The following is a 14,288-nucleotide window of genomic DNA, read 5'->3' on the forward strand; positions in this document are numbered from 1 at the left end:
GTGAGCTATGGATTTCTGCACATGATGAGAAAACCAACTTACCTTAAACTTCTTTATCAATTTATTATCTTCATCATCTTCAGTAACTGGAAATTCATAAATCTTAATGTTCTGCTCCTTGATCTCTTTCATTACCTGTTCAAAGAGAACAACATCTCAAACCTTGACATGGAGTCATAGAACCATGAAGATCTACAACACAGAGAAAGGTCCATTGGCCTATCGCATCTGTGCCAGTCAAAAACAACCATCCAAGTATTATAATAGCAATTTTTGAGAAATTTTGTAGCTCATGTTGATGATAATTCTGTAAGCTAGCTCACTGAGCTTGAAGGTTTGTATTCAGACGTTTCATCACCACACTAGGAAACGTCACCAGTGAGTGTTTCTGGTGAAGCGCAGGTGGTATGTCCTGCCTCTCTATTTATAGGGCTTGGTTTCTTAAGGTGGGTGATGTCATTTCCGGTTCTTTTTTCCATGGGAAGGTAGATAGGATCTAAATCGATGTGTTTATTGATAGAGTTCTGGTTAGAAGGCCATGCCTCTAAGAATTCTCACCCATTGACATGTTAAGAGAACACCTATGGGATCACCAAGATCAGGGTTCATAGTGCAAGCAGTAATACAGTAACCTGAACAAACTGCCCTCCCATTTATCCAACTCAAACTCTGCTTTTGCCACCTTTGTAATCACAAAACGGAACAAATTAGAGAAACCATACAACACCATCAACAATATCCTGACAGGCATAAAATTCACAAAAGAGGAGAACGACAGCAGACTCCCATTCCTAGACGTGACAGTTGAACGTACAGCTAATGGAAAGCTTCAAAACCAGCGTCTACAGAAAAACAACAAACACAGACCAAATACTTAGCTTTGGATGCAATCATCCCAACATTTACAAACAGAGCTGCATCAAGACATTATTTCAATGAGCAGCACTCAAGAACTACAAAAAGCAGAAGAAAAAAAGAACCGGGTGGCATGGTAGCATAGTGGTTAGCACTGCTGCCTCACAGCGCCAGAGACCCGGGTTCAATTCCCGCCTCAGGCGACTGTGTGGAGTCTGCACATTCTCCCCGTGTCTGCGTGGGTTTCCTCCGGGTGCTTTGGTTTCCTCCCACAATCGAAAAATGTGTAGGTTAGGTGAATTGACCATGCTAAATAGTCCGTAGTGTTAGGTGAAGAGGTAAATGGAGGGGAATGGGTCTGGGTGGGTTACGCTTCGGCGGGTCGGTGTGGACTTGTTGGGTTTAAGGGCCAGTTTCCACACTGTACGTAATCTAATCTAAAAAATATCAATACAATATTTCAAGAAAAATGGGTACCCAATAAACAGTGGTGCTGGAAAAGCACAGCAGGTCAGACAGGAAACTCTCTCCACCCTGCCTCTATTCCTGATGAAGGGCTTTTGCCTGAAACGTCCATTTTCCTGTTCCTCGGATGCTGCCTGACCTGCTGTGCTTTTCTAGCACCACTCTGATCTAAACTCTGGTTTCCAGCATCTGCAGTCCTCACTTTTGCCTACACCAATTTCTTAAACAAACATAAACAAGCAGACACAACGCAACCAAAAACTCTAGCCACATTACCTTACATCAAAGATATACCAGAAATGACTTCCAGACTACTCAGACCTCTTGGCATCATGGTAGCCCACAAACCTACCAATGCACTTAAACAGGGACTAATGTACCTAAAGGATCCATTAGATACTAACAGCAAAATTAATGTCATTTACAAGATACCATGCAAGAACTGTAAAAAAAAACATTACGTCGGATAAACTAGCAGGAAATTTGCCACCAGGATACATGAATATTAACTGGCCATCAAAAGACACAACCCACTCTCACTAGTTTCTTTAAATACAGACAAAGGAGAACACCACTTTGACTGGGGCAACACACATCCTAGGACAGGTGAAACAAAGATGTACATGGGAATTCTTAGAGGCATGGCTTTCTTACCAGCAGTCCATCAATAAACACATCGATTTCAATCCTATCTACCTTCCCTTGAAAGGAAAACTGGAAATGACATCACCCACCATAAGAAACCAAGATCTATAAATGAAAAACGGGACATATCATCAACACTTCACCGGAGACTCTCTGATGATGTTACCTAGACATGCTGACGAAACATCTGAAAACAAAACTTCAAGCTCAGCGAGCTAACTTGCATAATTATAATCCCGTTTTCCAGTACTTGCCCATACACTTGTAGTGGCATCACAGGTGCACACCTAAAGACTTCTTAAATGTTACAAAGGTCACTGATACTACCATTCCTACAGGCAGAGAGTTCAAGATTCTCACCACCCTCTTAGGTGACAAAGGTTTTCCTCTCATCTCCTCTAAGCGCATTCTGCCCCCTTACCTTTAACCTCTTCCCCTTGGTCACTGATCCCTCCAACAAGGAGAAAGTTTCTCCTTCTTAGTTTTCACAGTTCAGTCATGACCCCTCTCAATCTCCTCTTCTCTAAGGAAACAACCCACACTCTCCAATCTCTCTTCATAACAAACTTTACAGCCTAGGCAACATGCTGGTAAATCTCCGCTGCATTTTCTCTCGCACTATCACATTCCTCCTGTATAATGTGGATTCAGAATTGCACACAATTATTGTCTAACCAAGTCTTATGTAATTCCAGCATAACCCCCTTGTTCTTAAACACTCTACCTCAATTAATAAAGATAAATATATCATGTAACTTCTTAATCACATTATCCACTTGTCCTTATACCTTAAAGGACCACCGGATATGCACAGCAAGGTCCCTGTAAACTTTGGTGCTTCCCAGGGCCCCACCGCTCATGTATTCTCTTGCCTTGCTTGTCATTCTCAAGGGCATCACTTCACATTTATCCAAACTGCATTCCATTTTCTGCTGAGCAGCCTGTCTATATCCTCTTGTAGTCTAAGGATCACCTCACTATTTACACCCACACAAATTTTGTAGAATCTGCAAACTTACGATCAACTCTTCTATGTTCAAGCCTAAATCATTTATGTAAAGCAGAAACAGCAAGAGCACCAACACTGATCCCTGTGGGGCCTGACTGGAGACACACCTGCAATCAAAGATGACTCCTGAACCATTCCACTCTGCTACTCAGTCAATTGTACATCCATTTTTCAAATCTCCTTGCAACCCAAGGGCTCTTACCTTCACAATCAGTTTCATGTGGGACTTTTTCAAAAGCCTTGCTGGAGTCCAAGTAGACTACATCAAACTCAGTCAGATTGGTCAGAAATCACTCCCTCTTAACAAAACCGTGCTGACTGTTCTTAATTAATCACTGCCTTTCAAAATGGAGATTAATTCTGTCGCTCAGAATTGCTTCCAATAGTTTCCTCACCATAGAGTTAGACAGTGTGCCTAGTTTCCTGGTTTATCCCTTGCTCCCTTCTTGTATAACGGCACTTCATTGGTGAGACAGGAATTGAAATTGTTTGCAAGCATTCCTGCTATTTCCTCTCTTGCCTCACTCAATAACTTGGAGATCTAACTAGTTTTAAGCCTGTCAGGCCACTCAGAACACCTTCTCCGTTGATGCTAATCTCTTTAGTTGTACCACAGACTATTTCCCTGATTTCTATAGCTATCCCTTGCACTTGTGAATACCAACACATGTTCAGTTAGAAGCCTACCTACATCCTCTGGCTCCAGGTATAAGTTACCACCGTGGTCCTTTAATAGACCCTATTCTTTCCCTCAATTCCCTTTTATCCTTAATGTACCTGTAAAACAACTTAGGACTTTCATTTATTTTGCCTGCCAGTATCCTTTCATGTCCACTTTTAGCTCTCCTAATCTTCCTTTCAAGCTTCCTCTTGCATATTCAATACTCCTCCGGAGTTGTGCTGCTCTGAGCCCTTGGTACCTTTCAAAGGTTTCTCCTTCTTTGTCAATCCAACACTGTATATCCCTCAACATCCAGAGTTCACAGGATTTGATGGCTCCACCTTTCCACTGTTCTGTGACAGGTTTACTTCCAGGTCCACTACGGCCAAATCATATCTGAACTTATTAAAAGCAGACTTCTTCCACTTTAGTATGATTTCGGGCCATCTTTGTCCTTTTCCAGAACAATTATGAATGTAATGAGTTTTGCTTCAGTATTCATGAGAGGGGCCTTGTTGATAGTGAGAACATTGTGGACCAGATTGATATTAAGAAAATGGATGCACTGGAAATTCTGGGAAGCATCAAAGTAGATAAGTTCCCAGGGCCAGACCCAATATAATCAAGGTTACTACAAGAAGCGAGAAGTGAGATTGTTGCGGCTGTGGCGACGATCTTTGCATTCTCACTCTCCATGGGAGTAGTACCGGCTAATTGGAGGTAGGCAAATGGTGTTCCTCTGTTCCAAGAAAGGGAATAGGGAAATCCCTGAGAATTACAGACCTGTCAGTCTAACGTCTATGGAAAGCAAGATACCGGAAAGGATTCTGAGAGATAGGATTTATGACAATTTGGAAAAACATACTTTGATTAAAGATAGTCAGCAGGTCACGCCTCACAAGCCTTATCGAGTTTTTTGAGGATGTGACAAGTTGACGGAAGTTGAGCAGCAAATGTGCTGTATATGGAGATCAGTAAGGCATCTGGTAAGGTTCCCCATGGTAGGCTCACTCAGAAAATTAGGAGGTATGGGATACAGGGAAATTTGGCTATCTGGATACAGAATTGGCTGGCTGAAAGAAGACTGAGTAGTAGTGGATGGAACGTATTCCACCTGGTGGTCGGTGACCAGTGGTATCCTGCTCTTTGTAATTTTCATAAATGACTTGGTTGAAGTAGTGGAAAGGTGGGTTAGTAAGTTTGCCGATGACACAAAGGTCGGCGGTGTTGTAGATAGTGTTGAGGTCTGTTGCAGGCTAAGACAAGACATTGACAGGATGCAAAGCTGGGCTGAGAAGTGGCAGATGGAGTTCAACCTGGATGAATGTGAAGTGATTCATTCTGGAAGGTCGAATTTGAATGCGGAGTACAGCGTTAAAGACAGAATTCTTGGCAGTTTGGAGGAAACAACCTGATCTTGGGATCCACGTACATAGATCCCTCAAAGTTGCCACCCAAGTTGCTGGTCTTGACTTTCATTAACAGGGGGATTGATTTTGAGTTTAAGTAGCACGAGGTTTTGATGCAGCTCTATAAAACCCTGGTTAGACCATACTTGGAATATTGTGTCCAGTTCTGGTCACCTCATTATCGGAAGGATGTAGTTGCTTTAGAGAGGGTGCAGAGGAGATTTACCACAATGCTGCCTGGTTTGGAGGGCATGTCTTATCAACAGAAGTTGAGTGAGCTCAGGCTTTTCACGCGGAGAGAAGGAAGAGAGGTGACTTGATGGAGGTGTACAAGGTAATGAGAGGCACAGATAGAGTAGATAGCCAGAGACTTTTGCAGACAATAATTGTATCTGCATTACATAGAACATTGAACAGTACAGCACAGTACAGTACAGGCCCTTTGGCCCACAATGCTGTGCTAAGCATTTATCTCAATCTAAGATCAACCTAACCTACACACCCCTCAATTTACTGCCATCCATGTGTTTGTCCAGCAGTCGCTTAAATGTCCCTAATGTCTCTGACTCTACTACAACCGCTGGCAGTGCATCCAACGTACCCACCACTCTCTGCGTAAAGAACCTACTCCTGACATCTCCCCTGTACCTCATTCCAATCACTTTAAAATGATGACTCATGATAGCCATTTCTGCTCTTGCGAAAAATCTCTGGCCATCAACTCTATCCATTCTCCTCATTACCTTGTACACTGCTATCAACTCGCCTAACTCCCTCAACCTCTCTTCATAAGACATGCTCTCCAATCCAGATAGCATCCTGCTAAATCTCCTCTGCACCCTCTCTAAAGTATCTACATCCTTCTTATAATATGCAGCCAGAACATATTCCCAGTGTGGTCTAACCAGGGTTTTATAGAGCTGCAGCAAAACCTCACTGCTCTTCAACTTAATCCCCCTGTTAATGAAAGCCAAAACACCATATGCCTTTTTAACAACCCTATCAACTTGAGTGGCAACTTTGAGGGATCTATGTACATGGACCCCAACATTTTGCTGTTCCTCCACACTGCTAAGAATCCAGTCTTTAATCCTGTATTCAGCATTCAAACTCGACCTTCCAAAATGAATCTCTTCGCTGAACTAATGTATTACTTTCATCACTTGCATGAAATTTGCCAAGATCTCTGCTCTCCTCAGCCTCTTGGACTGTTAGGGGGCCTATTGTACACTTCCTGATATGTGATTGTTCCTTTCTGGTTTTTACGTTCAACCAATATTGCTTCATTTGAGGGCCTCCTAAGATGTCATCACTTCTTACTGCTGTAGTAGATTCCATGACCAAAATTGTGTCACCACCTCCTCTTTTAGCTCCATCCTGGTCTCACCTGAAGGTCCTGTATCCTGGAACATTGAGCTGCCATTCTCTCATGTTTGGCAGCTGGCCTTCACTGTCTTGCCCAAGCTCTGCAGCACTCTGCCCGCACCTCACCACCTTCCTTTAACATACTTGTTAGAAGTTGTTAAACTGCACTTTTGATTGATGAACCCATCGCCCTATATGGCCCGATGGTGTTAGTAAGAAGCACAGCATAGAGTCATAGAGATGTACAGCATGGAAACAAACCCTTCGGTCCAACCTACCCATGCTGACCAGATATCCCAACCCAATTTAGTCCCACCTGCCAGCACCCGGCCCATATCCCACCAAACTCTTCCTATTCATATACCCATCCAAATGCCTCTTAAATGTTGCAATTGTACCAGCCTCCACCACATCTTCTGGCAGTTCATTCCATACATGCACCATCCTCTGTGTGAAAAAGTTGCCCCTTAGGTCTCTTTTATATCTTTCCCGTCTCACCCTAAACCTATGCCCCCTAGTTCTGGACTCCCCAACCCCAGGGAAAAGACTTTGCCTATTTACCCTATCCATGCCCCTCATCATTTTGTAAACCTCTATAAGGTCACCCCTCAGCCTCCGACACTCCAGGGAAAACAGCCCTAGCCTGTTCAGCCTCTCCCTGCAGCTCAGATCCTCCAACCCTGGCAACATCCTTGTCAATCTTTTCTTAACCCTTTCAAGTTTCACAACATTTTTCTGATAGGAAGGAGACCAGAATTGCACGCAATATTCCAACAGTGGCCTAACCAATGTCCTGTACAGCCGCAACATGACCTCCCAACTCCTGTACTCAATATGCTGACTAATAAAAGAAAGCATACCAAACGCTTCTTCACTATCCTATCAACCTGCGACTCCACTTTCAAGGAGCTATGAACCTGCACTCCAAGGTCTCTTTGCTCAGCAACACTCCCTAGGACCGTACCATTAAGTGTATAAGTCCTGCTAAGATTTGCTTTCCCAAAATGCAGCACCTCGCATTTATCTGAATTAAACTCCATCTGCAACTTCTCAGCCCATTGGCCCATCTGGTCCAGATCCTGTTGTAATCTGAGGTAACCCTCTTTGCTGTCCACTACACCTCCAATTTTGGTGTCATTTGCAAATTTACTAACTGTACCTCTTATGCTCGCATCCAAATCATTTATGTAAATGACAAAAAGTAGAGGGCCCAGCACCGATCCTTGTGGCATTCCACTGGTCACAGGCCTCCAGTCTGAAAAACAACCCTCCACCACCACCTTCTGTCTTTTACCTTTGAGCCAGTTCTGAATCCAAGTGGCTAGTCCTCCCTGTATTCCATGAGATCTAACCTTGCTAATCAGTCTCCCATGGGGAATCTTGTCAAATGCCTTGCTGAAGTCTATATAGATCACATCTACTGCTCTGCCCTCATCAATCCTCTTTGTTACTTCTTCAAAAAACGCAATCAAGTTTGAGAGACATCATTTCCCAAGCACAAAGCCATGTTGACTATCCCGAATCAGTCCTTGCCTTTCCAAATACATGTACATCCTGTCCCTCAGGATACTCTCCAACAACTTGCCCACCACCGAGGTCAGGCTCACCGGTCTACAGTTCCCTGGCTTGTCTTTACTGCCCTCCTTAAACAGTGGCACCACGTTTGCCAACCTCCAGTCTTCCGGCACCTCGCCTGTGACTATCAATGATACAAATATCTCAGCAAGAGGCCCAGCAATCCTAGCTTCCCACAGAGTTCTCGGGTACACCTGATCAGGTCCTGGGGATTTATCCACTTTTAACCGTTTCAAGACATCCAGCACTTCCTCCTCTGTAATCTGGACATTTTGCAAGATGTCGCCATCTATTTCCCTACAGTCTATATCTTCCATATCCTTTTCCACAGTAAATACTGATGCAAAATATTCATTTAGTATCTCTGGCTCCACACAAAGGCTGCCTTGCTGATCTTTGAGAGGTGAAAATCTGTTGCTGGAAAAGCGCAGGTCAGGCAGCATCCAAGGAGCAGGAAAATCGACGTTTCGGGCATAAGCCCTTCTTCCTGAAGAAGGGCTCATGCCCAAAACGTTGATTCTCCTGCTCCTTGGATGCTGCCTGACCTGCTGCGCTTTTCCAGCAACACATTTTCAGCTCTGATCTGCAGCATCTGCAGTCCTCACTTTCATCTTTGAGAGGCCCTATTCTCTCCCTAGTTACCCTTTTGTCCTTAATATATTTGTAAAAACCCTTTGGATTCTCCTTAATTCTATTTGCCAAAGCTATCTCATGTCCCCATTTTGCCCTCCTGATTTCACTCTTAAGTATACTCCTACTTTCTTTATACTCTTCTAAGGATTCACTCAATCTATCCTGTCTATACCTGACATATGCTTCCTCCTTTTTGTTAACCAAGCCCTCAATTTTTTTAGTCTTCCAGCATTCCCTATACCTACCAGCCTTTCCTTTCACCCTGACAGGAATGTCTGATTCTTGTTATCTCATTTCTGAAGGCTTCCCATTTTCCAGCCATCCCTTTACCTGCGAACATCTGTCTCCAATCAGCTTTCGAAAGTTCTTGCCTAATACCATCAAAATTGGCCTTTCTCCAATTTAGAACTTCAACTTTTAGATCTGGTCTACCCTTTTCCATCACTATTTTAAAACGAATAGAATTATGGTCACTAGCCCCAAAGTGCTCCCCCACTGACACCTCAGTCACCTGCTCTGCCTTATTTCCCAAGAGTAGGTCAAGTTTTGCACCTTCTCTAGTAGGTACATCCACATACTGGATCAGAAAATTGTCCTGTACGCACTTAAGAAATTCCTCTCCATCTAAACCTTTAACACTATGGCAGTCCCAGTCGATGTTTGCAAAGTTAAAATCCCCTCCCATAACTACCCTATTATTCTTACAGATAGGTTAGGTGGGCTTTGATCGGCGCAACATCGAGGGCTGAAGGGCCTGTACTGCGCTGTATTCTTCTATGTTCTATGTTCTATCTCCTTACAAGTTTGTTTCTCAATTTCCCTCTGACTATTGCAGGGTCTATAATACAATCCCAATAAGGTGATCACCCCTTTCTTATTTCTCAGTTCTACCCAAATAACTTCCCTGGATGTATGTCCGGGAATATCCTCCCTCAGCACAGCTGTAATGCTATCCCTTATCAAAAATGCCACTCCCCCTCCTCTCTTGTCTCCCTTTCTATCTTTCCTGTAGCATTTGCATCCTGGAACATGAAGCTGCCAGTTCTGCCCATCCCTGAGCCATGTTTCCGTAATTGCTGTGATATCCCAGTCCTATGTTCCTAACCACGCTCTTTCCTCACTATCTCCCTGGGTCCCACATCCCCACCTTATTAGTTTATCGAGAAGCTTAACCACATTAAAGACACACGATATAAAGATGACTTGTCGTAATTACCTGCTTCTTGAAGTGTTGGCACTCCTCAGGGGTGAGGGTGTCTGCTTTAGCTATGAGTGGAATAATATTCACCTTGTCATGTAAACGCTTCATAAATTCAATGTCCAAAGGCTTCAGCCTGGAAGACAGCACCAGCATTTAAGTGAGAGCTACAACAGGATACAGTAGCAAAGTATAACAAACACTATTCTCCTCTAACTGACTGCCAGCATCTACTTGCATTTAAACTTCTGCAACTCACAAATGTGGCGTGGGTACACCCTCAGTGCTGTCAGGGAGGCAGTTCAGATTTCTACCTTGGTAACACCAAAGAAAGTGTGCGTGTGAGAGAGAGAGAGACAATAGTGAATGGCTTGGAGAGGCACTTGCAGATGGTGGTGTCCCCATCTATCTGTTGCATTTGGACTTCTACATGGGGTTGGAAAATGCTATTCAAGAAGCTCTGATGAATTTCTGGAGTGTAGTTTGTAGATGGTACACACTGTTGCTACTGAGCATTGGTGGTGGAGGGACTAGACGCCAGTGGAGGTGGTGACAATCAAGATAGCTGCTTTGTGTGATGGTGTCAAGTTGGAGTATTGTTGGAGCTGCACCTGTCCAGGCAAATCTGCATACTCCATCACACTACTGACAATAGTGCACAAGCTCTTGGAAATCAGAAGGTGAATTACTTGCTGCAGGATTCCTTGCCTCTGGCCTGCATCTGTAGCCACAGAATTTATATGGCTACAGGGAACAGAGTCATCAAAGGCAAAAGTAATCTTTTATTTCTGATAGGGCATTGTGGAGTGCTAGTGCTCTCTTGATAATATCTAATGAAATTCAAATACCTGTAGGTCATTTGAAACATGTGGAATTATTAGATTTCAAGTGAGGAGCACTTTGTTTATTTCTTTAACTGTGAAGATAGTGGACCAATATATCTGCATCAAATCACCAAAATGAGTTCAGCATTCAATGCAGTTAGTAATAGAAGATCAAGTGCACACTAACAAGTGAATATCATCTTGCTGACTCATGCACATACAGAGCAGATCTCTGTGGCAGTGCTTCAGAAAGGGTATTCAAATGTGACCCCATTTTATTTCACCACCACCTTCCCAAGGGGTATTCGAGAATGGGCAACAAAGGATGGCCTAGCCAGCAAAGCCCATGCTAAACAAACAATTAAACTTTTTAAAATATATTCATATCTCTGTAACTGGCACAAAAATGAATAAAGCAGCAGATATGATTATTGAAGTTTGCTTAACTCTTAAAGTTTCATATTTATGCAAATCTCCTTCTACACTGTATCCAAACACTCCCTGGAGAAGTGCAGCAAGGGATTAGATTCAGTAAATCTCCCTTTCCTCTTGTAGGTCAAAAGTAAAGCTGCCTCCAGAGTGGTCCCATCAAACACTCCTGTAACAGGAGTGGCACCGGATTGGATAAGGATTAAAACTGTCTTCATATCTGTTAGGTCAAAAACTCTTGATTTAATAACTCTATGCATCAGCCCATTCTCTACCCAAACCACCCTCATGACCATTAGTACATTGGCTTCTCAGTGATTAAATAATCGTGGATCATGGCAAAAAGCAACTTCTATTTTTACAGCATTCATATTTCACAAATTCACTGGCCAGAGGAATATACGTTTCTAGAGGGACACTTTGGTTCTTCCTACCTATACTAGCCCTTTGCAGTAGGGTCAGATTGATCAAAACCAGCCATTCCTGTGTTTCTGGATGAGAATTCTCCTCCCCAACCATCGTGCAGTTGACAAAGAAGACGCTCCCCCTCCCCCCCCAACCCACCTCCCCTCCCCTCCCCTCCCCTCCCCTCCGCTCCGCCCCCCCCACCCCCGCCCCACTCCGCTCCCGCACCCCCCCTCCCACTCCTCCTACTCCTTCCCAGATGCAGCACTCACCCATGCCCAGATGGAGCAATGAAGTATAAACAGCAATGAACACGGGTGTCAGCCATTTGGCGGCGGTTAACTCGTGACTCAGAATTGAGGAAATCTTCAAACTTGCTGTCAATGTAATTGATGACTGGCTGCCAACTGCACAAGAACAGAGAGAAGCAATGAAACATTCAGTGGAAGGACCACTGTGTGAATAGCACACCCCAGGACCTGTGCTCACTCTCAAAAACTGTGACCAAATCCACTAAATGACATTTGGCTGGCTGAGGCAAAGAACTTGCTCAAACAGGATGCAGATAAATACCAGAAGACAGGTCTGTGATGCTGGCAGAGAGATAGTGACCAGTACATTGAGAAGAAATCTCTTACTCTTGTGCTTGGAATCATTTGAGTAAAGGAAGGAGGCAGGAAAGAAAATCCTAGAGAGGGGACGAAACGTCTGCAACACAAATTCCCAGCTCGGCGAACAGAACCACAACAATGAGCACCCGAGCTTCAAATCTTCTCCCAAAACGTTGAAAAGAAAATCAAGTCAAGATACTGGGAGGTTGGACGCTAGGATGGAAGATGTGGAGTAACACAAGGGGAGAAATGGAAATTAAAGCCTAGGGAGTGTTACACACATTTATTTAGATAAAGGTTTCTGGTGTTCGAACAGGCTGAGTCCTTGACAAGATCTAGCAGCTATCCACATGTCACACAAAAGTCTGATGAATGGCTGTCAACAGCTAGACAAGAGGGACATCTACGATTAGTTCATGTCACATTCCAAAAAGTAAAAACTTTAAACAGAATTCAAGTCCACATTTTTAGTGAGAACTTTATTTCAATTAGCCAAACCCCATAAAATTCTCAGCCCACTGATTACTAGCTTGCCATATTTGTACAACCAATTCAAACTTAATTAACCAATAATATACTTCCAACTTTCCTGGATGTTTGTAACACCAACTCAAGCAGCTTGACACCACGAAGGACAAAGCAGACCACTTGAATGGCATCACGTACACAAGCACTCACTCCCTCCACTACCAATGCTCAGTGCACACTGTCACAACTATCTACAAAATACATTTCAGAAATTCATCAAAGATCTATAGACAGCACCTTCCAAACCCATGACCACTGGAAGGATAATTGTTGCAGATACATGGGACGGCACCCCTGCAAGTTCTCCTCCAAGCCACTCACCGTCTTCACAACCATATTGTCGCTCCTTCGCTATCACTGGGTCAAAATCCTGGAATTCCCTCCCTAGGGGCACTGCAGATCAACAGTATGTACCTGTGGACTGCAGCAATTCAAGGAGGCAGCTCACGACAACCATCTCAAGGGCAACTAGGGTTGATCAATAAACATTGGCCAGCCAGCCATGCCCAGATCTGATGAGTGAATTTTTAAAAATCCATCACCGATTCCCTCAGTTCATTAGGCCTCAGGTACTCCTTCAGACCCTATTAAATGAGGACAGATCACCTTTTTTATTTTTAGAATACTTTCAAATCTTTTTCCATTCCCAAATTTCTTTCATTTTACATTATCCAACAATGAATTGTTATTGAGGTATTACTCCTCCTCCTTGATCCCCCCACTTCCCCCCCTGCTAACCCCATGATCCTAAGCCCCTGACCCTCATCCAGTACATCAGAAATAGTCTGTCCATCATGAGATAAACCATAAATTGTGGCAGTCTAAATCTTATAGTTGTGTAACATTGGCTTATAGGTAGTACCTGACTCCTCACTATATTCTATAACTACTTCGGAACCTGCAAATTTATAATCCATGCCAAGCATCTTGACCAGTTTAATTCCCTTTGTGCAATGATCATTTTTCCATCTATACCAATAACCTTCGCTGGGCCTATTATGTCAACTGTCAGCAAAGTTACAAATGGTATTGCCATATTCATCACTATTTTGCTCATATTGAAACATATGTCTCTGAATTCATCATCGTCAATTCCCCTGCCTCCCAACATTCATTAGTTAGAGATTTTGCCACTGATCCAAGTTCAGACCTTGTCTAATTTTTCATTGCTTTATCCAGAATAGCGTTAATTTTACTATGCATTTCGATGATACAAATATCTGGTTCTTGGAGTATTGCACACAGTTCTGGTCACTGCATTATAGGAAGGATTAGATTGGTTGTGGACGCTTTAGAAAGGGTTCAGAGGAGATTTACTTAGAAGTTGCCTGGTATGGAGGGAAGGTCTTACGAGGAAAGGCTGATGGACTTGAGACTGTTTTTATTAGAGAGAAGGCGGCTGAGAGCTGACTTAATTGAGACATGTAAGATAATCAGAAGGATAGACAGGGTGGATCATCCCTTGGATGATAATGGCTAGCACGAGGGGACATCGCTTTAAATTGAGGGGTGATAGATATAGGACAGGTGTCAGATGTAGTTTCTTTACTCAGAGTAGTAGGGGGTGTGGAACACACTGCCTGCACAGTAGTAGACTGCCAACTTTAAGGGCATTTAAGTGGTCGTTGATTAGGCATGTGGATGAGAATGGAATAGTGTAGGATTGATGGACTTCA

General features: G+C 43.4%; 1 protein-coding gene across 1 annotated transcript in view; it reads right to left on the bottom strand.

Annotated features, from left to right (window-relative positions):
- LOC140453140 (septin-7-like) overlaps positions 1-14,288 on the bottom strand; it is a 93,225-nt gene that overhangs the window by 28,319 nt on the left and 50,618 nt on the right. The window contains exons 5-7 of the mRNA XM_072547558.1: positions 11,746-11,880; positions 9,834-9,951; positions 43-135 (exon numbers count right to left, since the gene is read on the bottom strand). Of these exons, the coding sequence (XP_072403659.1) occupies positions 43-135; positions 9,834-9,951; positions 11,746-11,880 (346 nt within the window). The remainder of the gene's footprint in view (positions 1-42; positions 136-9,833; positions 9,952-11,745; positions 11,881-14,288) is intronic.

This window comes from Chiloscyllium punctatum, chromosome 26, assembly GCF_047496795.1.
Source record: "Chiloscyllium punctatum isolate Juve2018m chromosome 26, sChiPun1.3, whole genome shotgun sequence".
Lineage (NCBI taxonomy): Eukaryota > Metazoa > Chordata > Chondrichthyes > Orectolobiformes > Hemiscylliidae > Chiloscyllium > Chiloscyllium punctatum.